The 26,645-nt window shown below is 43.0% G+C and overlaps 2 protein-coding genes across 2 annotated transcripts in view; one reads left to right on the top strand and one right to left on the bottom strand.

Moving 5' to 3' along the window:
- ALS2CL (ALS2 C-terminal like) overlaps positions 1-10,976 on the bottom strand; it is a 54,620-nt gene extending 43,644 nt beyond the window's left edge. The window contains exon 1 of the mRNA XM_072329701.1: positions 10,853-10,976. The gene's annotated coding sequence lies outside the window, so the exon portion shown is untranslated. The remainder of the gene's footprint in view (positions 1-10,852) is intronic.
- Positions 1,377-26,645, top strand: TMIE (transmembrane inner ear). The gene is made up of 5 exons (XM_072329709.1): positions 1,377-1,495; positions 1,670-1,802; positions 8,555-8,672; positions 21,502-21,651; positions 26,157-26,645. The coding sequence occupies exons 2-5, from the start codon at positions 1,704-1,706 to the stop codon at positions 26,525-26,527; spliced, it is 738 nt and encodes a 245-aa protein (XP_072185810.1). The 5' UTR covers positions 1,377-1,495; positions 1,670-1,703; the 3' UTR covers positions 26,528-26,645.

Here is a 26,645-nt window from a genome sequence, read left to right as displayed (position 1 = left end):
ACAGCATCCTGCCTCCCCTTTCCACCATGCCCTATCCTTACATCAATTCTCAAAGAACACAGTTTTCCATCATCTCATGGGTGGGAACACAGCAGCGAGCATTCACTGTACGAATGTACAAATGCAACAGAGAAACAAACTACTGCTCTTTCTCCAATGTGATGAGCACTCCATCATCTTTCCACTCTCCTCCAGTCTTCATAATTCAATCAGTAATGCCTTAAAGCTTGCCTACCTATTTGAGCTTATTAAATATTCATTTTCTGTTTAGCTATTTCTCCTGAAATTGTGCTTAATCCAAAGAGGGCTACAATACAGTAGCAGTAGAGACCAGAGGGGAGGGAAGTATTCCTAGTCCAGCACTCAGTTCTTCCTCTAAAACAAGAAAGCTACAGCTGTAAAGTTCATAAGACTCATAGAATCATTAAGGGTAGAAAAGACCTTTAAGATATCAAGGCCAACCAGCAACCCTATCCTTACAATCACACGTTGGAAGAGACCTCCACCAAGAACATAAAGTCCAACTATTGACCCATCATCACCATGCCTACTAAACCATATTTCTCTAAGTGACCATGCTCAGTGCATTCATCTGGGCTCTGTATGCTAAGACTTCTTTAATCTAGTAAAGCATTTTAACCAGTTTCATCCAGTCACTCTCATCCTCCTCTTCTTTTTCAGTCCTTGGCCAAAGACAGGAGGACAGCCCAGCTCAGAGCCCTACACTCCATCAAATCTGTGCTTTCCTTTTCCATCTCACTCAGATAAACACGTTGAGCCCTTCAGCTTTAGCTCCTACTGCCTACAATGCATAGTATCATGGAATGGTTTGGGTTGCAAGAGACCTTTAAAATCATCCAGTTTCAACCCTTTGCTATAGGCAGAGACATCTCCCTCTAGACCATGTTGCTTATAACCTCATCCAGCCTGGCCTTGAATGCTTCCAGGGAGGGGGCATTCACAGTCTCAAAGGGCAATCTGTCCAGTGTCTGGTGACACTGGGCAAGGATGGTGACATCCTTGCAGTAAATAATTTCTTCCTAATAATCCAGTTTTTTTCCTAATACCTAATCTATGCAGATGCTCTTCCCAGTTGCCATCCACTCCCTCCGGACTTAAGGATCAGATGAAGCTGCAAACTGCAGCAGCGCATCCCCACAAGATCCTCCAGGGATGAAAGATGCTTTTAAAATCCAGAGACATCAAATGCTCATCTCTAGTAACACCGGACTCTGCTTGCATAGGGTTGCTATGATGCTGGTGATGCATCAGCTTGGCTTACAGCCCTATTTCATTAGGGGAAGAGACTTCTCCCAGGGAAGAAAACAAGAGCAGGAGAGCTGGAATCAGTCAGGCAGCTGTAAGGAAGGAAAAAAAGCCACAGTTTCAATGAGTGGACTGCTTTCCTTGTGAGGAACAGCAGGAGCTCTGAGCGCTACTTCACTCCCTGCATCCCTCTCTACGAAGCCCAGCTGGAGAAGCAGCAGAGCACTCTGTAAGTGACACCAATCTAATTAATTAATGACTCTCAGCATCGGCTCTGTGGCTGCTGGGTTAGCAGAAAGGCAGTAACGAAGGGCCAGGACAGCACGCAACGTCTACTGGTAACTGCTGCATGCTGCTGACAGCCAGCTCAGTTATTCATCACCTCTCCTGCTTTGGGCTACAGCACAGAACAAGTCAGATTATTCCGGGTAGAGAAGATGGCGTGGGATCCACCCTTGCAGCATCCTCTCTTCTGGATGAGGACTTCCCCCCTCTTTATGTCGTGCTCCAGAGCTGCCGTGGCACAGTTAATTGAGGTAAGGAGCAACAAGCTTTGTGGGTTAGGGGCTTGGGGGGTGGCCAGGAATCCTGTTTTTTCCATGCAAGGGTGGAAAGCGGGGAATTTAAGGTGGCTCTGAGGAGATAGAGGCTCCTTCAGGCAATGCTTGTTGCTTTCTGCAGGCCCAGCCCAGTAAAGGAGCTGCTTTTAAAGCGCCAGCAGCTGATGATCGTAGAATCATGGAATCATTAAGTATGGAAAAAACCACAGTGATTATCTAATCTAACCCCAAGCCATCCCACTATGCCAACTGTGTCCCTCAGTGCTACATCTTCACAGTTCTTAAACACTTCCAGGGACAGTGACTTCACCACCTCCCTGGGCAGAGCATGATGATCAATCACAGGTGGTACTCAATGCTCTTTTAATCCCCAAAGGTGGATTGAGACAGCATGAAAACTCACAATACAGCTCTTCCAGTCCCATGTTGCCTGTCAACATGTCAACAAGTGCCCCAAGTCAGGCACTCAGGGAAGGAGCAAGGACCAGGTTTGACCCTGTCCATGGAACCACCTGTTCAGGTTAAGTGGTTAGCTTTAGAAATGATGCTTCCCACCCATAGCTCATTTGGCCATCCAGCAAGTCTCGGAATAAACAAGAGGGAAGAGTAGATTGCACTGTGACAGCATCTACAATTTAATTGCTAGTATTTTCAGAAGCATGAGAACCCCCAAAATTACAGCTGCCAAAATTGGAGTTGTTTTCAATTTCTTGATCTCTTTTCCTAACTAAAAGCTGAGCCATGTTAGAGCAGAGTCTGAAGTCAGAGCCCCAGTGCTCTGGTGCTGATGAGCATCATCAGCACGTTCTTACAGCAGAGCTCACTTTGCTCACCTTTCTGATTTTGGCTATACTGCTCAAATGGCCATGCCATGCTGGTGCAGCTGTGTCTGCATTAAGAGCTCTAATAGTCTAGAAGAAGAAAATACAGTTTCATCATGTTAGATCTCAGCATCCCTACCTGTTCTGCCTCTCACCTGGCCTCACATCAAGCCGGGTCCAATCTCTGCAGCCTTCAGTCTGCACATTTGAAGTTTTCCATCAATGCATCAGAGGCAACAAAAGCTGTTCTGAGTTCATATCCCCACCCCATCTTCTGCCTCATCTGTGTCTCAGTCTAAAGTTCCTTAATACGGTATGTTCAAATGGCTCTACCAAACTCATCCTATCCGACCATGGTATAACATCCCCAGCAAGCCAAACCAAAACCTGAAAGCTCATTTGGAAAACGTACACACACTGCTTTTCCCAATCTGTTCACCTACAGCAGATCTCAAGGTGACAACCCAGGCAGAACTTTCTCTTACGGTGCACATTTGACAAAGCATGCTTCACTGAAGCCGAGTCACTGTGCAGACCCAGCTTTCACCTCACCAAAAAAGATAATAATAATTATTATTTTTTAACCTTTCTTGCCATTTCCAGCGCTCAGATAACCACCTGAATAAGCAGCCTGATGCTTTCTGTTTGAAGATAGATATTACACAGACGTACACTTTGCAGGCTTTGTCTTTATGGCAAAGCAGAGCAAGGATAAATGTCAAAATTAGGCAGATGGCTATAAAACAGGTGTGACTTTCTGATCTGCTTTATTTATACCAGACTCTTGGAAACACGTTCATTTCTTATATCATGTTAGAGACAGCAAATCTCATCTGGAAACTCAAGCTGCTCAGCAGGTTAATTACCAGATACAAAAAGAAATGTGATTAGATGACAAGCCAGATTCTGTATTTCATAGAATCATGGAACCATTTGAGCTGGAAAGGACCCTTAGAGACCACCCAGTCCAAATCCCTGCAGCAAACGGGGGCATCTACAGCTCAATCAGACTTAAGACAAATGAATTACAGGCAGCTCTAAAGCTCTGCAGGGTTTGTTTTGTTTTTTACTTCAAATAATTTACACAATGTAGTTGTTGTGAATAATTCAATTTACGCTAAGCCTGTCAGAGCAAACAGAGAAGGGCAAAGGGAGTGGATATCAGAGCATAACAGTGAGCCCAAAAGAAAAGCAAGCAAATCCATAATAAGGTGGAGTGAAGAAACAAGATGCTCTTGGTTAGTGATGTCCAAGTGTTTCTAAATGTGCATAACTGTGTGCATTTTCCACTGAGAGAGAGGAGGCAATGAGAGCCTCTGATTATCCAATCTAATTGCATTGACAAAAAGCTTTTGTCTGTCATTGATATTTTATCTATCTACATCCAAGGCAAAGGTTAAGATCTGCAAACTGCCCTTGGACCAACTACATTTGGAATGAGCAACATGGGCTGTCCTAGACCAGCCCATTCAGTGCCCTAAGAGCATCCCTATAAGGTACCTTGCTGAGATCAATGCTTCAAGCCAGAGCTGGGGGCTTTTCCCCAACTCTTGTCCAACTTAAGCTGTAGCTGTACAGATTGGTAAAGACAAATACCCATGTAGCTTTATACAGATGACTATCATGCCCCACATATAAAATGCATTCACAAGCTCAGAAGTTATCAGGTGCTAGATAAGTCTCTGGGTTTGTCTGGAGCTTCCTAGACAAAAGGTAAAACTCTGTCCCTAGGAAGTCATGTAAAAAAGTCTTCAGAAGCTTCATCAAATTAGAATCGTGGAATCACAGAATCATATGACCATTAAGGTTGGAAAAGACCACTAAGATCATGTCAACACCACCTACAGCAGTGGGGTTGGAACTAGATGATCTTTAAGGTCCCCTCCAACCTAAGCCATTCTTAATCATCAAGTCCAACCCCAACCTACCCACACCATATGCCCACTGACCACATCTCTCAGTGCCACATCTCCACATTTCTTGAGCACCTCCAGGTGACCCCATCTCCTCCCTGGGCATCCTGTGCATTACCACTGTTTCTGAGAAGAAATTCTTTCCAGTATCCAACCTGATCCTCCTTTGGCACAACATGAGGCCACCACCTCTCATCCCATTGCTGTTACCTGGGAGCAGAGGCCAGCCCCCACCTTGCTACCATCTCCTTTCAGGGAGTTATGGAGAGCAAAGTTGTTTCCCTTTTTCTTTATTAATATAGCAAGAATAATAATTATGTATCTGGTCTCCCTGTGTTCTAGCTTGGACTCCATGCAAAAGACATAGCACAGATTCAACATCAGGCCAAGGATATTTATTAAAAGCTCCGATTTATATTGTACATAGCCATGTATTATTAGACTCGAGGGACAGTATCCCTCATTTGTAGCCTACAAGTGAATGTGATGGATGGGGCCATATGCAATACCTACAACAATGCTCAGAGGTGTGATTACAGCTGAAATAAAGACAGGTAAAATTACAGAGTGGACTCCTGAGGTTGATTTCCCATGTGAAGGCATAGCTTTAATTCAAAAGCTTACAACAGAAGAAAAAACATAGTTAAGCAGTAGTACAGGAAGACATGCACAGGAGGCAGAGCATTAGCTTGAAGAAAAGCATCTTTAATGAAGAAACAAATGCTAAAGAGACGGTCCTGTGATTGCTGCCATTCTCAGATGAAAAGAAGCATCAGTGTTCAGTCTTAATTGATGCTCATAGGATTATGAATTGGTCCAGGTATGAGGGAGGCTGGAGGGCTGAGACCATGAGAAGGGTCCCTTCAGCCAGCCCAGGAGTTGCAAGCAAGCCTTACAACCAGGGCAACTGAAAACCTACAGTGTAATCTAATGGCAAATACCAGATTTATCAGCTATCACAGTCAAATCATCAATCTTTTTTCCCCCCAACTCTGAATACACCAACATATTAAGCAAGTAGAGCTCCTGTTTCCAGCAGCTATCTCCTTTCCACAGGGGCTGATACCTTTGCTGGCTCCTTACCCTGCCCCAGCTCCAATCACCACTGACAGTTTCCCTGCTTGAAATGAATCAGAAACAAAGCAAAGGGGAAATTTTTCTCGTTGGAAGAACCAATGTCAAACTGTTCTGACCTAAAAGTGCAACATGCCTGGAAATGATTTAGTGCACTTGGGGTTCGTAGATGTTTTACAGCCCCAAAAGTCCATTGTCAGCTCAGCTCCTGCTTCTCATGGAATGGTTTCTGTCTCTTCCCACCCTTTGCTGGGCACTTGGAAGAGTTGTGAAAGCAATGCTTGCACACAAAGCAAACTCACCTTAGTGAGGCAAATAACTCTATGTAAGTGCCACCTTATCATGGCCATAAAGTAAGTCCAGAACAGTCAGCTTGAACTTAATTATTTGTACCGTGCATAAGGTACAAATGACTTTTACCTCAGAGAGAGACCTAGACTGAATGTTAAGACAGAAATATACATTGCTAATGGCATCTATTGGGAGACTTCATTGCAGCCTTCCAACACTCTGTAGAGAGCTTACAAGCGGGAGAGAGGGCAACTTGTTTACAAGGGCAGATAGCAACAGTTCAATGGTGAATGGCTTTAAATGAAGAGAAATTTAAGTGAGAAGTTAGGAAGAAATTCTTTACTCTGAAGGTGGTGAGGTGCTGGCATTGCTGCCCAGAGAGGTTGTGGCTGCCTTGTCCCTGGAGATGCTCAAGGTCAGGCTGGCTGGGACCCTGAGCAGCACAACCTGATAGTAGCAACCTGCCCTTGGCAGGAGGTTGGAACTCAATGATCATTAAGGTCCTTTCCAATCCAAGCTGTTCTATGATTCTGTGATTACAAAGTGACTTGAGTGCCTCAGTTTCCATGGGAGACATAGTCAATGCAGTCAGAGTCTGAGGAGTTACTCTACTGTCCTGCCAGGAAGGCCCAAACCAGCAGTCTGTCATTGGCTTAATATTCATTGCATACTTCAGCCCTTAATGCATATTCTAAGAACACAGTAAATAATGTGATTAAGCACCTGCATGAATGGTCAAGACTCAGCAGTAGTCTTGCTTTATGCTCTTTCCCCCTTGAACTTCTGTCTAAAATACTCAACGCATTTTGCTACTTTATGTGCCACAAATTCTACTGCTACTGATGGTTAGACCACACGTCATTCTGCGTACTTAAATCTCTATCCCACCCCAAAAAGTCATGCAGCTGTTGGGTCACCCCTACGAGACCACACCAAAGGTCAGATTTTCTTTCTCCCTACATTTAGCTGCTGCAATTCTGGATTTTGAGCACTGAATGCTCCATGTCCAGCCCCAGCACAAGAGTAAGGCCACATGGTACTGAGTACCTTGGAAAAAAACAGGCTCATGCAGCAGTCCTACCACCACAAATGGGCTCTGAATAGGATCCCCTGGGAGCCAAAGCACTCCAGACTTGAACAGGAAGCATCCTTCATTAGGAATAGTCTAAATTATGATTTGTATTGCACAAATAGGTGAGTAATTGGAGAGCAGCTCCAGCTCTCTAGTATCCATTACAGCTATGTTTTAACAGCATTGTCATGGGCTGAGAAGGGCACTGCAGAGAGCAAGGCATGCATCTTTTCAAGCCTTGCCTTCAGTGCCTTCAGGAATGGGACATCCATAACCTCTCTGGGCAACCGGTTCCTGTGCATCACCACCCTCTGAGTGAAAAATTTCCACCTAATATCTAACCTAAAACTCCCTGTCTTAATTTAAAACCCTTCCCCCTTGTCCTATCACTGTCAACCCATGTAAACAGTCATTCCCCCTCCTGTTTATATGCTCCCTTCAAATACTGGAAGACATCAAAGAGGTCTCCCCAAAGCCTTCTCTTCTTCAAAGAGAACACTTCATAGTACAGACATTCAGAGCACGGACACCAACTCACACTGAGGTATAAGGCTTGGAGAAACTTCATGGTAGGAAAACTGAAAATAAAATAGATTCAGGTCCTTTATTGCAGCCATGCTGCCCCTTGGACAAATAACATGCCCCATAGCAGCTACCCATGTGAACTACTTTAACCCTCAGCTCTTGTTCTTGGTCCTTGCCTGTGTCTGGCCATAGATTTGCTCCATCTCTACAAGTTCATCTGTTTGTCTTAGTTCTCTACTCAACCCAGCTGCCACCCTAGACCTGTCCCATAGCCTTTGTTCATAGGTGGTGGGATGGAGGTCTTGCTGATGAAAAGCCTGCCTTGGTATTTGTGTTGCATCTTGAAGGAACAGCCAGTTCCTTTAATGCCTTGACATTTAGTTATTCTGCTGTTTCCTTTTTCATATAGATGATCATTTAGATACAAGGAAAAAATCTTTTACAGTGAGGGTGGTGAGGCACTGCTACAGAAATATGGTTGATGACCCAACCCTGAAGACTTGCAAGGTGAGACTGGATAATGCCCTGGGAAACCTGATCTAGTTGTGGTATCCCTGTTCACTGTAGGACAGTTGGACTAAATGGCCTTTTAGAGGTCCTTTTAACTTTAAGGATTCCACAATTCTACGATTTAGCTGCAGCAGAGCAGATGGCACCACAATGCAATCCACAGAAAAAAGTCATGTCATTCTTGGCAATTAAGCCTCTTAAAAAAGAAAATGCCTCCTAAACCCAGGAGATGAACTCTTTAGGAGAAGGTGAAATGTGACAAAGAAAAATTTTGGGGCCATTATTTCTTAATCATGAAAACTAGCAACACTTTAGACATACTTCAACACAGCAGATGCTTTAGATATTGAACTCTAGCAAAGTTCCCATTCCCTGAAAACTCCCATACTGTTGTAAGGCCAGCAGACCAGGGCTCACTCCAGCGTTCCTGCCCTCTTTCCCAGTCTAGCTGTTCTACAGTGATCCTTGCAAATCCTAAACCACGTATCTTTTTCTTCCCCCACCCCCATCTCTCTTTCCCAGGCCACCACAGAACCCCCAAAAAAGAAACCGGATCCTGTCACTTCTGAGACGGTGGTGATCTGGGGGCTGCGCCTCTGGCAGGTGATTGGTATCTTTGCCATCTTTGTCCTGGCAGTCAGTAAGTTGTAATTCTCTGCCTTGCACCAACCACAGCTCCACCTCTGGTAAGATCTGTGCCTGATCCAATTCAAGAAGGACTACAGACCCAATGGCCACAGAAGCCTGAGGCTCTTTGGTGCCTTCCGTGGCATCACTGTGTGTTTTTGTTAAGTAGAAAAGAGGGGAAGATGGAGTCTTTGAAGGAACCACAAATTGGCCGCAATGGCTCCATCCTATAACACACTGACCTTAGCTAGTGGCATTCCAGAGCAGAATAGAGACTATGGGATTTCTCCATAGGTGGGACTGTGTCAGCTGCAGTACCGCATTCAGGCTCAGATGCATCTTTCAGCCATAGTCTTGCCCTATCAGGTTACTTGGCAAAAGTCCTGCCCTGTCACACAACCCATATAGGCCACATATAGAATCATGAAATATCCCAAGTTGAAAGGAACCCATAAGGATCTCTGAGTCCAACTCCTGGCTCCACACAAGAGGTCTGTGGACACAAACAGATCTGTCATTAGAGTGCCTGGCTGTTATTCTGGGTGCCATGACTACTCACTTGATTTTAGCAAGGCTTTCAAGATCCAGAAAAGTCCTTTGGGAATCCACCACTTGCTCACAACCAGCAACTGCAACGTAATCAAGAACTCTCCTAGCATACTTTAAGGATTTTGGCTATAGCTGATCCCCCACTTGAATGTCTTCATCCAGCTTCATTCTCACACAGCTCACCTTCTGGAAATACTATTTAAGCTAGCTTCACTATGCACTGCAAACTACCATCATGAGCTTGCTTAAGAGAATATCACTTTGGACAAGGGTACAACCATCAAAGTTCGAAGGAAGGATCTTCTGTTCTCGTGCTAAAAGAATCACACGAAAATGGATCAATTGAATACAAGCTACACTTGAAAGATCCATTTCTGTTTCCCATCGTCCTGTTATTCTCTAGGCATTTGTGAAGCATTTAACTAATTCTTTTAGCATCTTGTAGGAAATGACATGGTCTTAGGCAACCTGCTCTAAGTAGCCCTGCTTGAACAAGGGTTTGGACTAGATGTCCTCTGGAGATCTCTCACAAGTTCAGCCATTCTGTGAAATGAAATTACACTGCCTCATCTATAATTACCTTAGATCTGCTTTAGGTCTGAACGAACAGACCTCCAGAGCTTGTCCTTCTCATCCCTGAATGTAAACCCCATCAGCTCAGACATTGCCTCAAGTCCTTACCTACTCCGGAGATAATATCACTTCCATAGCCACATGGGCTTAGGCACACTTAAATCTTCCATTGCAGTCCTTTCCCAATAGCCTTCCTATTATGTTCCCACACGGCTTAAACCAGAGACAATTTCAAAGCAACCAGAAGCATTTTCCTCCCTTTTGTTTTCCCTATCATTACAAGCACCACACCCTGCACCCAGAGTCTAAAGGATAAGTACTCCTACAGGCTACTTGTTTTCAATCGATGATGCTTGTCCTAATTCATCACATGCCACAACACCCTTGGCAAACAAGCTCAAAAACCCCTACAAAGGAAAGTAAACATAACCAAGTATTTAATCCTGGTGACTCCATGCACCAGGTGAAAAACACATCCAAATTAACAGCAGGAAACTAAGAACACAAGTATACTTGTGGAAGGGTTTATTTTAGGTTGCTTTCTTTGGTTTAGGCAGATCACATTGTAAGGAAATTTACACTCATAGGTCCGATTACTTTGTTGTTTGTTAGAAAATTGGCTTATATATCCCAGGTTACTTAAGGTTACTAGAAACACCACGAGTTTTCACTCATTACTCAAAAACCTCTGTAGGAAGAAGCAAGCCTCCATTATGTCAGACTGCAATGGATACACATTACTAGAGAGGTGGGAAAGTATTTCTAAGGAAATTGCATGGTTTAGGCTTGCTGAGACTCATAGCAATAAAAAGATTAAGTACTTGACAACACAGAAGGGATACAGTTCATGGTACTACTCCTCCAGCTCAGGCTTTTTGTTTGAGGAATCCACTTCTCTCAATGAGCAGAGCAGACTGAGTACAACTGTGCCCCCTTAAGCTATGCATTGTGCCAACTGTATGAGTACAGCAATCATTAGGTGAAGAAAACAACTATTAAAGTCCAAATCAAATCAGGGCAGGTTTAAATTTAACCACATTAATTCAACTGAATCCCACAGTCAATTCTCACCCGTTTCTTGCATCTTGCTCCAGCAACATGTCCCTCTTCCTTTGCTTCGTGATCCCCAAAGCAGTGGTGATTCCCCAGCTTTACCAATAACGTTGCAGCTCTCAAGAACAGGCACAGGTTTTTGTATGAGTGAGCTGGACTGCTTCCTCAGTATCAGTCTAGAGAATAAACCTCTTTTCCAATGGAAAGAGAGGCAGAGAATAGTTTTTCCTGGTCCCAGAAGTACCTTCCCAGGCAGAGCAGGAGAACACGGTAATCTCATAGCACTAAGAACAATACAGCACCCACCCCAGGGCTTTTCAGGGCCTGGGCATGATCCCATTGGCTTGCAGTCTCACCTCATTATCAGTGCTTTAGGGCATTAAGGATGTGCCTACTTTGTCATTTGAGATGCGTTTGAAGCTAATGTCCGTACCAACCCCAATCTGAGTGGTCATGGAGCACTCAAACTGGATTCCTTTTGGTTAAAGTGGAAAGAGAACACTCAAAGATACAGTCCCTGACAGATAGCTCGCTAAGGGTACCTACATCCTTAGGACCAGAGCAGATCTTCTCCCCAACAGCAGCCTTGAAGTCCACCAGATGACTATGGCAGTACCCCATGCTCTCCCACCCCAGAAGCTCACTCCTGCTGAGTAACAGGGCTTACACACGACCCAGTTGCTATTTCCAACTCTTGCTCTTAGCAACTTCCACCAGATGGCATCGTCGCATAAGAAAAGGCAGAAAAACGAACCAGCCCAAAATCTTTTCTCTTTCCTTATGTAATGAAAGGAAAAGGAGCTTTCTTGTATTTTTAACACACACCACTGAAAAGAGCAAGGTCACTGAGATCTTCTAAGTCATAATACGATTTATGAGAGTGCTGTGAATCAGCTAGGATGCCCTCTAAAATGATGGATGTGTTGTTCAACCATTACATAACTCTTACCCATTTACTAAAATATCAGGAATATTATTTCTTTTTAAAGTAAGCAAACACTACAGAAAAATCTGGAAGAGAAAGTTAAGTTAATATACAGAGCAGTCAACTCACTCCTATTCTCTGCCCTCAAGATTTATGCCCTTGGTTAAAGGAAACCTTCCTCTTTGGATGTTTTAATCAAGAAGAGCAAGACCATTGTGTTCACAAGTCTCCTGAGGGTGTGTCCTAAAATCCTTATCAGGGCAGCCTCCTCACACCCAGCACAACTGAATGCTGGTTGATTAGAATGGAGACGACTGTCAAGCAAGGGCATCTAGCGGAGGCAACAGTGTCTGCTTCTCAGAGAGACTTTGATAAGACAACAGTGCACAACTGAGATGGGATTTGCTATCAGGATGACTTGATTTACTCAATATTATCATCTAGCTGCAGTGTCTGGCTTTTCCTTTTTCTTTTTTCCTTTGTGAAAGGTGTAAATAGCGAACTGAGGCCCAATGCTATCTCTCTGATACAATGGAATTGAGTCAGGACCTCTTGCATAGTCTCTTTTTTCTATGAAGATCAATGGCTGAGCACCACCAAGCTTATCTTTTGCCAAATGGGATGCTGTGATGGAGTAGGTGGCCTTTATCTATCCCTAGGAGAGCCATCAGCCTGCCCAGTGTGCTCTCCATTGGCTCCATAAACCACCTGTAGACTGTTTATTCTCCTCACTGGGTGTTACTTTGGTGTTAAGGCCCCAAATCAGCTGATCATCATATTTACATACAGTCCCAGGTGTGTTGGCACCAGCCCACCAGGGAGGACATGGGCTGCTCCTACAGAATCCATCTTCATCTGTACCACAGTATTTGAGATACCACAGGCAGGAAGAAGTTCTTCTATCATTCTTTTTTGAATCACTGCTCCATTTCATGACAAAAGTAAAGGAGAAGGTGGGATGGTCTGAAGGACTTTGGCAGGAGAGTTCCATATGGGGTGGGATGGTAACAGGGTTGTCAGTCCACCCCACTACCACATTCCAGGTCCACAAGGCAGGCTCACATTGAACGAACGTGTCCCCAGAAATGAAGCATTATTTAACAAGCATCAACAAAGCTGTTAAACATCTTGAATGCAATTAACAGAACACAGTTTAATTTGAAGCAATAGAGGTTTTATTTACCAGCTTGCTCTGGGTGATGAAGTACAAATGCCAGGCAAAAGATTTACACCATTAAATAACTATAACTTTTTGGATAGTGAAACTGTCCAGATGTTTCCATTAATGTGCATAATTTCCAGCAAGGCATAGACAATTTAGTATGGATCAGGGATGCTTCAGATGGTGCTTTTTAAGCCATTTATCTACAAATGGCTGCATCTCTAGCAGCACAGGGTATGAGACACACTCACTGAGGTGCTGTGGTAGAGGTGGATGCAAAGAGACAGTACTGTTCCTACCACAGAAAACTACTTGGTGTAAGAAAGGGCTCTTACATGGGACAACCTTTTGACATCCTTATTGCCCTCAGCCCCAGCCGTCGCATGGAAAACTTGTGTGTGAAACATATCCTTCTGTTTTAGAGCTGTAGCACATGTGTGCCTACAAAGTAGCCCAAGTCCCAAGCTTTATGATGCTATAGCATGTCTAGCTCAAGCCAAACACAAAAAGGGAGTGCTTAAGAGGAATTCAGTCTTCTACAAAGGAAGAACCACTTTTTATATACTCCAGTGACTAACAAGTAGATATCCTGTCTTGATGATAAATCCCAGAATCACAGAATTGTAGGGCTTGCAAAGGACCTCCAGAGATTGAGTCCTATACAGTTCTTGTTTTATTCAATAATGTTAATTTAACCTTCTGTTGTTGTGCACGTTGATACGTACTCGTGTACTTTTAGGTACACTGTACTGCTGAAAGACACTGTACTGCTGTAATGCACAGTGAGATCAGTGAGATCTGCACCAGCCAAGTATCACTTGTGTGTGCTTTATGGAGCTGAAAGTCAAAGGTTGATTTGCTTCTTCCTGGGCAAACTCCATTTGCCACTTGATTAGCCCTTCAAATCCTGATGTATTATTACTATTGTTATTTCAACAGACCATTACAATTCTATTTCCCATTTGCTCTTCATGTGCATTTTCATGCCCAAAGCCCACACTAAGCATTTACTCTACCCAATGAAGAGGCACATGCCAGTATCTCATGAAAAATCACATGAGCACCAGCCTTAAGATCAATAAAGATATTGTAGATTCTCAGAGTGATGCAAATAAAAACCCAAATCCCTGGTTCTTAGCTGGTGTAACTGAAAAGAAATAACAGCTATATGTTTCTTGCAATTAATCTATGTGTCCATAGGACTACATGATGTTGGATATTATGAAAAATTTCTGCTCCAAAAGAGTGGTAATGCATTGACACAGGCTGCCCAGAGTGGTGGTGAGTTTACTGTCCCTGGACCTGGAAGTGTTTCAGAATCATGGAGATGTGGCACTGAGGAATGTGGTCAGTGGGCATGGTGGGGGTTGGACTCAGTCATCTTAGAGGTCTTTTCCAATCTTAATGATTCTACAAGGCTTGGAAGTAGACAAGTCTGCAAGCAGAGATTAGATGCCACTCTCTTTTTTTATCTGCCCAAGTCAATCAAAGCTGGATATCAGTACTGGGGCAGTACTTGAAAAGAGGTATTTTGCCTGAATAGACAAAAGAATCATCCTTTGACCTTGTCTTACCCAGCTACAGTGCTGGGTGTTCCTTGAATGGTAGCAATGGGGAATGTTCAATCCCATGTCTCATTCCTGCAGTGGTAAATTCCAACCCTACTCCAGGTCTTCAAGATGGGGTGGTGGGGAAATTGTTGGAGAAAGATCAACCTTACTCTCAGGAACTACAGTGTAAATGACCTCAAAAAAGATAGAGAAACTATAAGCAGCTTTATCTAATTAGGGCTCGTGTTAATTAACAACTCAGATTGCCAACTAAAACACCTAATGGGAATTTAACTGCTAGGATTCATCTCGCCTATCAAGAGACACTTTCAGAGTAGGCATCCAGAGCAACCAGATGAGAGAACAAGAGTTTTAGATGTCTACAAAAAGATGTGATGGTCTTCAACCTCATCTGCTCTAGGTACCCTGCTTGGATCTACAGGGATGTTCCATGGAGTTCCTGGTGATGAGTAGCTTGCATCCCCCCTACACACATTCCTTTGACAGAGCAAAATTCTGCAAGGAAACACTCATTCTGGTGAAGTGTCCAACCCTAACCCATATTTTTCACCCATGATCTCAAAATAAATACTAACCAGCTGCTGTTGAAGCTGTCATCCTTGACTATGTCTCAGAAAAAGAGTGGAAGGAGCTGTGCAGGGAGTAATGAATTAATACAGACAGAAGTCCATGAACATCGAGGAATATATAGACATCTTCTCTACAGAATAAATAGGATCCAGTGACTGGATAATAATGAGTAAAATTTGATAATTATTACAAGAGCGATGCAGAAAATTCAGGCTGATACTTAAGTAAGGCGTTATCTGTATGAATATATGAGCAAGAGGCAAGGAAGGTGTTTGCACCTCTGGCTGCTGTCCTGGAAAGGTCCATGCACTTCTGTAATGCTGAGAAAAAAACAAGGGTGTGCAAAGAAGAGAAAAGCCAAACCTCTCACTCGGAGAAGAATCTTCTAACAGGAGCTTCTCCAAGCACTGAGTTTGGCTCGTCAGGAAGATCAAGAGGCCACTTGCAACACTGAAGGACTTCAGAAGGAATAAAGGCATTAAAAAACTATTTTAGTCTCCTGGATAAAGCAAGATCAGAGTCCGGAAATTAAACCGAGGTCAATTCAAATGAGAATTAGTGAAATAAAAGTGGCAGGGAAGGTGACTAAGTGTTGCCACACTCCGACTTTAACAGCTCTCCCCAGAGGAAAGCGGGATTCAGTCCAACGTGCATTATTGCACTCAGGCAGTAATTAAACATAATAACTTGTGACATGCAGAGAGGTCAGCTGATTTGATCTAATGGTGCAGACAGGTCCTGATTTCCAGACACCAGGAAAACATCTCGTGCAGAGGTGCAGTTAAGCCTGATGGCTGAGCAAACATTGGAGCAGCCCCAGCCCCTCTCGGCAATGCTGTCAGCATCTCCTCGGGGCGTTTTGGAGAGCTGCACACGATAGTGTAACCTTGATACATCTGCTGAGTCTGAAGACTAGATCTCCTCGTTCATTGACTCCTAGCTTTGCTTACTAAGAAGTTCATGCGTTAATTGGAGTACTAGCATTTCCCTGAAAGAGCTGCCATAGGGTAGAATATAGGGCGAAAGGGATCTGGAGAGAACATAGAATCATAGAATGGCCTGGGTTGAAAAGGACCACAGTGACCATCTAGTTTCAACCCCCCTGCTATGTGCAGGGTCACCAAACACCAGACCAGGCTGCCCAGAGTCACATCCAGCCTGGCCTTGAACGCCTCCAGGGGCATCTATCATCTTAGCTCCAAACTGGACTTGAACAGCTTTACCATCCCCTCTTCCCTTAAAGCATCATCTCAATCAGATAGTGAGCAGCTCCCTTGCATCATCAAAAGCACTCAAATAAGAGTGCCGCAGTTAGCTTGCCATTGAATACATCTGCATTAATTGCTTGCATTATTAACAATGGAGTGGCTGCCTCATTAACTCAAAGTAGCACAGGCCACTTTCTAAACGTTAATTAAATGCCTCAGTGGCAGACTATATCTTTTCAGCTTCAAAGGCAACAAATCTACTGTGTACTGCAGCCAATTTCTATCCAATTTATGAGATTGTTCCGGTCTCAGTCATAGCTCTGCTAAGATAGCAAACCGGAGTGTCTCTGGAGAAGGTATTTATTTTTCCTAATTCCTAAGGGAATTGAGTTGGTTTTATTTTCATTATTCTTTTCCTTTTTAAGTTTACTTCTCAGCTAAATTAGAAGTGTTGCTGTTGACGTGCTAAATTCCATTAAGAAAGGAAAGGCACCATGAATAAAGAAACTTGGCCACGTGGATGTTTGGTTTAAGCCAGAATAGCTCCCTTCAGACCTTTGTGTATATTCTTTGCAAGCTTCAGTTAAGAAACAAAACATTTTAACTCAGGCCAATGGGAGTGAACACACAGTCGTTATTTTACCAGGGGCACCCAATTGTTTACGGAGCAAATTAGGTATTTAGCATTTGCTCAGTGCTTCAGATGATGTTGCCAGGCGATTTTGGTTGTTTGCAGCCACTTCTCAGCTCCTGCAACCTGAATAGATAGGGACATTAGAAAGACATTGATCCCTGTCACTTTATATGGAAATATAGCAAAAAAACATTCAAGAAAGGGTCAAATCTCAGAGTTCGTCATTATTAGGAGCTGCACTCAATGATCCCTATGGGTCCCTTCCAGCCTTCCAGTCTACAATTTCCCCAATCAGTTTTCTTTTAGTATGTGTTGAAGAATATATAATATATATATATCAAAATAGATCTATAACGACATTTCCTTTGCCATCACAGCTCACAAAAAGTTGACTTTAAAATATCTGTTTCATAAAGGACCGCAGAATACGTTTCCGTCTTGAAAAGTTACATTTAGCATGACCAAGCTGACAAAAGCAATGAAAACCGTTTGGTGCATTGTCAGCTGGGATCATCACAGTGGAAAGAAAACACGGTGTGCAGGAGCAGAACAGACTTCCTAATTCAGAACGTCGTTGTCGCTTCAAAAACAGGTGGCTGAAGTCAACCAGTGAATGTCAGGTAACTGAAAAGGAGGAAAACAAAAACAAAAGGAGGGAAAGTAATTTTTAGAAGATGAAAAGCAAAGCGATCCTGTTCTTGTCACTAGGAAAGAGAAAGCTCGTGTTTTAAATTCGCAGTGAATAGAGGATGGTGATTATCACAGGACCATGTACTGTTAACAAAGAGACCTATAGAGACCCCATAGAGAGGCTCATAGAGACTCACAGAGAGATCCCACAAAGAGACTCATAGAGACCCTGCATCTATACTGGTCTTCTGCTGTTTCATCTATACTCACTCCTCATTCTTCTGCATCAGTACTCCTCTTTCTTCTGCTCTTCCTTCTTCCCTGTATTCTCACTGCTCTTTCATCTGTGTCTGCAATGGAGAGGATTGAAAATGACCCCACTATGTTTTGTAGCACAGGTTGTCTCTTCTTTACAAGGGTGGATAGTGATAGGACAAGGGGGAATGGTTTTAAACTGAGATAGGAGAGATTTAGGTTAGATATTAGGAGGAAGATTTTCACCCAGAGGGTGGTGATGCACTGGAACAGGTTGACCAAGGAGGCTGTGGATGCCCCATCCCTGCAGGCATTCAAGACCAGGCTGGATGTGGCTCTGGGCAGCCTGGTCTGGTGGTTGGTGACCCTGCACATAGCAGGGGGGTTGAAACTGCATGATCATTGTGATCCTTTTCTACCCATGCCATTCTATGATTTTATAATTCTTTTGCCTCGTGTAGTTTGACAATGGAGAAACCATGAATGATGTCACTGCTTCAAGCTTTATACAGGATATCCAGAACCTTCCCTGTACCTTTATACTGGATATCTTTCTGGACCATCCCTGGTTCTAATACATCTCAGGCAGATTGCTTTGAGCTCATTTAAGCATCAGACGGATGTTAAGACATTAATTGACTTAGGGTGCCTTTCTGAAGGCTTCTCGGCCTTCTTGAAATGTCAAAATGAAAATTGAAATCCTGGAAAAGAGAAGGCGAGCCACGGCATGAATGACTGAAGCTTCATATTTTTTGATAGCAGCATGATTAAAGCATGGTATTAACAGACATTCAAGGCTTCAAGTCGGTATTGTGCTTGGCAGAAGAACAGCATAAGAACATATTCTCAATCACATCCGAGCTTAATGAGTCCCCCAATTGCCTCATCTTTCAGACTCAGATTCAAAAGTGATCAAGTAATCACTATTTGTGATCGGGTTATCTCTATTCAACTGAGTTGCAGTTAAGATTTCTGCACCCATTCTTATCTCAAACAATATCTTTAAGCTACTTTCTTTGCATTCATTACCCTACTGCAGGTTTTACGTAGTTCTTTATATGGTAATTCATCTACCCTGAGAGCATGGGCTCATCAGTTAATAGGCTCAGCTGATGCCATGACATGTACTGAGCTTTTGTAAGAGGATTACTTTGATGTTCTTGTGGAAGAGAGTGCAATCCAATTCTTGATGTTATCTTATGGGAATGGGTATTTTTAAACAGCAATCCTCTTTATAAACAATCCTCGTGGGATAGTAAGGTGGCTCCAGTCTTCTGATATGGGATGAGAATTTCACTCTTTCATTCCAAGGGATGAGATTCACCTCCTCTGAAGGGATAATTTGCATGTTTCAGTGTAAACCTCTGATTATGTTGTCTGGCCTCTTGTTTCAGATTGTCTTACTTCAGGTGATCACAACTCTCAGAGGTCGGTGGTCAACATCAAGCTCTGTTTGTATTTAACAGAAGGACTGCAGGTGCACAGGATGATTTATCAGATCTACCTTAAATATATTTCTTAATACAAGATCAGTCATCCTGTAAAGATATTTATTTGTCTCCATCAGTAAACACAGCAGTTTAAAGCAATCGAGACTCTGATCTCCACCTTTATCTTTGGGACATGCCAACCAGCCTCCTGTCCAACTTGGATGGAAAAGCAGAAATCCAACATGCAGTAATTTGAGGTTTGGCCTCACCAGTGCTGAATGCAGAGGGACAATCACCTCCTGCTCCTCCTGACTGCACTATTGATAACAAAGCCAGGATGCTGCTGGCGTTCTTGGCCACCTGGGTACACTGCTGGCTCATGTTCAGCCAGCTGTCAGTCAAAACCCTCACGAGTGTTCCTGGCATCAGTCTCAGTGTCCTAAAGCCCCGTACCAAGATCTTATTCACTTGCCTATTGTTGTAAAAGATAATGGCATTCAGTTGAACACTTATTCCTCTGCATGTCCTTGAGCTTCACGCTGAACTTGCAAGGGAGATGAAGATAAGAAATAGCATTCTGTTATTTTCTGATAACCCTCTTCCTCCAGTGGCTGGTTATGAATCATTTCACTCCCCAAGACAACATAATTCCCTTAGAACTCAGTACAGAAAATTAAACAGAGAAGCCCAGCTCATGATTGCCATGGAGCAACAACCACTTTTGTTCTTAGTAATTTAGAAGAGTGGATCTGTGAGAGATACAACAGCTCCTACTCCTTCCCCCAGGGCTAAGCCAACCACTGGGATAACAGCAGGCTTCTTGACTTTCAAGGACATTGACTCATCTCTCCACGCTTTACTTTAAAACTGACAGTCTCCGCTTTTATCAGTCCCCAGGAAATGTGGTGCTGGCTTTTCTTGAGTGTTAGGAGAGGATTTTCCAACTCAGCTGAAATCCAGAATGCTCTTAGGAAAACAATGGATCCTGATTTAACAGCTGGTAGAGAAAAAACACGCACCCCGTTCCTCTCAATAAATTGCTTCCCTGGTTTCTGTCACTGTTCAAATGCATGTTTATTCCTGGCTTGGCTTTGCCCAACTGCTGGGTGTTTTATTTGTCTGCCAGCATGAGGAGGGCTGTGCCACCCATTGTTTGCAGCGTGGCTTGGCTCTCCAGCCAGGTGCATGGCGAAACAGCCCTGAAAATCAGTGCAGAGCCATCCATGTGCCTTTTCCATGTGCTCACATTACCCACCTGCAAGCTGCGTATGTTGTGCTGCCAGTAACGCCTTATGGGTACCTTCTCTCTTGTGATACAAGCCAAAGCTCTGTTGCTTTCAGCTTGCTGCTGACCTTCGTGGAAGACCAGGGATAAAAGCATTTTGATTGCTTCCCCAATTGCAGGTTATTACAATGTCATGTTGTGTTCTAGGCAATTCACTGAAGCACCGGGCATCTTACCCTGTTGTGACATTTAGATGGCCCTGAATGTGATTCCAGTACAAAGCCTGCACAGCAAACTGCCTAAAGGGAGTGATATTTTTGGCAGTAAAAAAGGATAGGGGACCTGCTGCACTTTGCTTGGTAGCTTCATACCAGTCTCAACTAAAGCATTAAAAAAGGTGTTTTTTCTGCTTTCCTTTTCTCTTCTATTATATGAAGATATTGTGCAGATTTTGTTCCTGGTTAACATGATCCTCTGCTTAGAAGAGGCTGGACTGGCACAAGGCAAACTTTTAGGATAGAAATAAACACACCAAAAAAATGGCCTACATGATGGTGTTGTGTAGACTCTGCGCAAGGATTTTACTCCTGGTGAATGAGGAAATCTCACGCTTGCAACCAAACATAACTGATTATTTTTGCCTTTTCTTTGGATTAGTCCCAAATGTCTGATCCTTTGCTCATGAGAGAAATAGAAAGCCAGATCAGGTGACTAGATTGATGAAATATGTAGGAAGTTGGATGCCTGCTAGTTTCTCATAGAGATGATGCAGCATGAGAGACCTCCAGTTAAGGTGAGAGGCAGAGCATGTAAAACTGACTATACAACATCTTTCTGCCCACAAGTTGCTGCCCCTTAGCAGAATTTGTTTCTACAAGGCATACAAATAAGTTTAAGCATTAAGATAGCTTGAATGGGTGAACTCATATTGATTTTCCTTTTATAAAGGTGTCCAGGAAAGAGCAAAACTTCCAGGTTCTCACTTAAAGACACCAGTACTAAACAGAGATCTGCTCATCTAAGATGAATGCTCTTGCCTCTCTTTCTTCTTTTCTAGTTATTACCCTGTGCTGTATCTTCAAGTGCCGGATTCCCCGGACAAGGAAAGAGATTGAGGCACGATATGCTCAACGGCAAGCAGCCAAGACATATGCAGACAAACTGGATACTGTGCCACCACTCAATGAGCTGACAGAGATCCCTGGAGGTACTTTGCATGCTCTCAGCTATACATAAGACCTGTCTCTTCTTTTGGGGTTGTTTTCTGTATGCATGAATGGAAAGGGTTAGGTCCTCCCTACATATAAGTCAATATGGCTCCTTGAGCACATCCATGAAGATACTGCCATGATTTGGTAAGTCTCTCCTGTTCACATGCGCTATTCTAAACCTGCAGTACATGTGGCAGCAGATATAATCATTCAGATGAAGGGGACAGTTTCTACAATAGTATGTCAGGGTTCTTCCTTTGAACTTCATGTTTAAAAATTCCAAAGAATCTGACTCATTTTAAGGGACAATTTCTGGGTTGGAAATAAATGTCGGTAGGAAGAAAAAGTGTTATTAAAACTTCACACTGTCCAGAAATGGTTTGCCCCATTTGGATGGCCAAGAGTATTTCTGTCACTGGTCTCTGCTTCTCTCACTCTCCTTTCCTGATTCTGTACCCTAGGCTCTACTGAAACTCTCCCAACTCTCTCTGGTCATGTCCAGTCCAGACCTCTCAGCTCCCTGCCTGTGCTGAAAGAAGAAGATGAAATGGCCCTACAAGGAAATTAGGGGACTGCCTTCCTGTCTGTCTGTCTGTCTATGGCTTCTCTTTTCCATGGCTTCCTATGAGACGCATCATGTCTTCGACTCTCTGCTTCTCAGTTCCCTTTCTGCATTTCACATCTGTTTCCACAGTAACTTTTAATGAAAATCTTTATTTTTTCGTTCTGTTTGCTGTGTCCCTGCAAGCCTTTTGTTCTGTAGCTTTGTAGAGACCTGCAGTTTCACAACATTATGTTTCAATTCATGAAAGCGATGAAAGGGGTGGACAACATCACTGTGTGAATTTAGTTCTACACCAGCAAAATACAGAAACGTGCTTATTTGTAAGCACTTACACATACCTCAGTGTTTCCCAAGTGTTCAGTCACCTGAATATGCCAACACCCTACACTGAAGATGGTCTCTGGACTGCTCTCTGGAGCTGAACACAGTTGGCATGAATAAATCTTTGCCCATGCTGTTAAAGTACATCAAAATCAAAACCACCCCAAGGTCTAGTTAACATGTGTATAAATATATAAGAAATCACACGTGGAAAGTACTAATATTGTATTTTTCTTACTTCCTGGCCAAAATACCAAATGCTGATTCTGTAAGTGTCCTAAGATTCCAGAGAACATGAAGGCTAATGTGTATAGATAGCAGAAAGCCAAACTCATTCATCTGCTATGTCTTCTTTCTGCCTAGCTGTTAATTCCAGAAAACCTATAAATTCAGTGTTAAAATATCCCAAAGAGACAGGGAGGGCTTTTGAGCAGCAGAATGACAGTTTCACTGAATACGTTTGGATCTCCTATAAGCAGCCCTCTCAACATACTGATGTGCTGTGTATGTTTAGTTGGACCATGGTAAACTATTGCATCATGAATAAATCACCATAAGGAAGCAACTTATTGGGAGTTACTTGCACCATACAGATTTTATCCCACAAAATGTATGAGTAGTTGACCACACTTTGACCTTGTGAGAATCCCAGAGCTATGGTCCTGGCATGGTTAGGAATCAAGTGAATAATGTGTTGGTGAGAGGCTGCTGAGGTCTGGTTATGGCTTCTGAATATATCTACTCTGAACCTCTTGGTCCTCTGTGGGCAGATATAAATATGCCCTGAAGGAGTTGGGACTGAGGAGGGCTCCATCCATCCACAAGGATTTTATAGACATTGGTGGAGAAGTCTTCATGAATTCTAGACATTATTCATTCAGAGAGTGGTGAAGCACTGAAACAGGCTGCCCAGAGAAGCTGTGGATGCCCCTTCTTTGGAGGCACTGAAGGCCAGGTTGGATGGGGCCCTGGGCAGCCTGAGCTGTTGGGCAGCAACCAGCCCATGGCAAGGATTGGAACTGGATGATCTTTAAGTTCTCTTCCAGCCCAAACCATTCTATGTTTCTATGATTCACAGTGAAAACAAAAAGGATTTGATTTCTTTCACAGTAAAGGAGATGCCAAATTGAAAGAGGTAAATTGTGCCTTAACAATGCTCGTGTGTTTTCAGTCTGTGAGACCCAAATGGACTGACTCATCTGTCAATGCTGAAATGGTAGACACAAAAGCCATGTGTGATCAAACCCATTAGTCTGGCCTCTTTCTGAGATCAGTGTGAATAGTGACCTCAGAAGGTTTTCAGTTTGTGATTTAGGCATCACAATGGAAAGTATGCAAACCTTCAGGCTTCATCTCTGTGCTATTATTTTTATTCCTGTCTGTACAGAGTGTTATGGACTCCTGTGTTACTCCATTGGTGTTTGGCAACCCACCTTGATTTATATGGTCATGAAATATAATGTATGTGTTCATTGACTATATACTTTCACCGAGACAGTTCCCAATAGACCCAGCCGAGGCCCAAGAGACAACCTGAATGATCTTAGTTACTGAATGGCCATTAAATGCTGTAAAGCTTTCTGTAATTGTCAAATGCTATTAATCATGAATATATTACAGTGGTTAAATACTCTCTTTTCTTGGCATCATTTGACTCTGTGATGGATTCCTATAGCTGCCAAATTTCTCTCCGTGCACTGTTCTGAGTGTTGTACGTGGCAAGCTATTTATATAGTCATAAAAGAAAACAGACTTTAGGTTTCAGCATATAAAATATTAGAAACAACTTATTTTGCCCTGTCTCACAGTCTGTGGGAGGGGTACAAGCAGAACTGGATCCTTGCTGTGAATTGAGATACACTGTGTGGGTCCATGGCTTGGGAAGTCTTCATGTTTTCTGATTCAGAGCAGCTCAGTTGACATTTTGGGGTATTTCTCTGGTTCCTAACACATTTATCTGGGAAGCAGCAGTGTTGGTTTTATTGGCTTTGGTTGGTTGGTTGGTCAGTTTTGTGTTTTTCTTGTTTGTTTTTCCTCTCCTTTTTTTTATATGAGATGTCTGGATTTTCCCCTTGGTTGTAAGAAAAGGTCTGCCCTGTTCCACTTCCATCTGTATGTGCAAATGAATTACCAGTTCCCAAGGTCAAAGGATAATGTTTTAAATCAGTGTGCAATCAGAAAGAATACTTTTGCTAAACATTATAAATGCAGGTTTTATTTATCCTTATTTTACACTGCCATCACCTGGAAATGACTCTACAGATATCCATAGCAGGGAGGTCTGGGACTGCTTGGCTCCACGCATGGGTTGAGACATCTCACTAAATGTTCCCCCTTTACCAAATTGCCTCCTGATCCAGTTCACTGCCACCTTTCCTTGGCATCGTATCCTAAGTGTCAGCTGAATAAAGCTATACAGTGACCAGTAATCCTTCTGGTCATGGTCAGGTCATTCTGACATCTTGGCTAAGCTTGATAATTAAGTTTCATTAATGTGGCTGTTTATTTACACATCTGAGTCCTACAATGGGGGCTTTTCAGGAAAGGAGATATTGGTAAACTTAATGCATTTTTGCCTGTTTTTTTTTCTGAGAAAATTAACCACTTCTATTAGACGTAAAAAACAAATAAATAACCCCATATTCTTTGGCAGGATAATTTGTCTGCAGACCCAGTGTTATGTATGAGTCTTCTAATGCCGGTACTGAATCCAAGGTATTTCTAGGTAAAGACTTTTCATAAGTAAAGGTGTTATCAGCATCCTACAACTGTTATGGATTGTGTGTTAAAACACACCAAAACAGAGCTAGCTCTGTATGAGAGCTAATTATTATGTGCCCATGGTATGTTTTTGCCATTAATTACAGTAGTGCAGGTGGGAAATCAGTCCTATGGAGCAGGTGGGAAATCAGGTGCCAAATATGGACAGGACATAAGAAGATCCTACTTTGTAGCCCTATGCTGAGCCTCTCATCTTCTGCTTGACTGTCTCTGAGAGCAGAAAGACCCCAGCAGAGAGACCACTGCCCACTCTCAGCTACAGGATTCATACCCCACGCAGAAATCCAACCAAGAAAGCAAAGCAAAAATACAAACAATCAAACAAAACAAAACCAAATATGATAGTAATAATAATAATAAATAATAATAAAAAAAGGCAAAAAGCAAAATCCAAACCAATCAAAGAAAAAAAAAAAAAAAAAAAAAAGAAATGAAAAACAGGCCAGGGTTGTATTGAATTACATCAGAGAGGTTTCTGTTCCTTTGCCTGGAAGGAGACTGCTCCACATTGAATGCCTTTATTGGGAAATGCTTATGGACTGTCGTTCTGAAGCGCAGGGACCGGTTCTGACCAATGGGAATTATTTCCTCCAACAAAGCCACAACTCAGCTCTTGAAATTATCATTTCTGCTTTACCCCATTAGTCTATCTGCTGAAAACAAAGGCATGAAAAGATGCAAGCCAGTGAGGGAAACAATGGTAGGGACAAAAGCAATAGTGTTTTCCTTTTGTCTGGGGTTCGCCAATGGGGAGCAAAAGTTTTACTCTCTTCCCATCTGCTGTCAATCCAATTTAACTGCCTGTTTATGTTCTTTTTCCATCCTCACATACAGCTCAGGTAACAGAAGAAAAAAAGGAAGAAGAAGTTCCCAGTGTCTCTGGAAAAGTGGACAAGGCTCAGGGGAAGAAAGATGCATCAAAAGACTCTAAGAAGAAGGATGGTGAGAAGGATCAGAAAGACGGATCCAAAAAAGAAGGGAAGGATGCCAAGAAAAAAGATGGAGAAAAAGGGGAAAAAGGAGAAAAAGGAGAAAAGGGAGAAAAAGGAGAAAAGGGAGAAAAGGGAGAAAAAGGCAGCAATGACAAGAAGCAAGGTGGTGGAAAGAAAGGTGAGAAAGAAGGTGAAGCAGCAAAATCAGGAGGAAGCTCCAAAGCTAATGGCAAAGCTGCTGGGAATGCCAAAGCTCCAGCAAAGAAGAAGTGACCCTGCTGAAAGACTGCTGGCAGTATTTTGGGCAAGGGCAATGCTGTATTTTTGTGGATGGAGCACTGGGAGCAGACAGCACCTGCTGTCTCCAGGTACTCAGGCTGTTGAGTGCCAG

The sequence above is a fragment of the Excalfactoria chinensis genome, chromosome 2 (genome assembly GCF_039878825.1).
Source record: "Excalfactoria chinensis isolate bCotChi1 chromosome 2, bCotChi1.hap2, whole genome shotgun sequence".
Classification (NCBI taxonomy): Eukaryota; Metazoa; Chordata; class Aves; order Galliformes; family Phasianidae; genus Excalfactoria; species Excalfactoria chinensis.
This window is presented reverse-complemented; position numbering and strand designations above follow the sequence as displayed.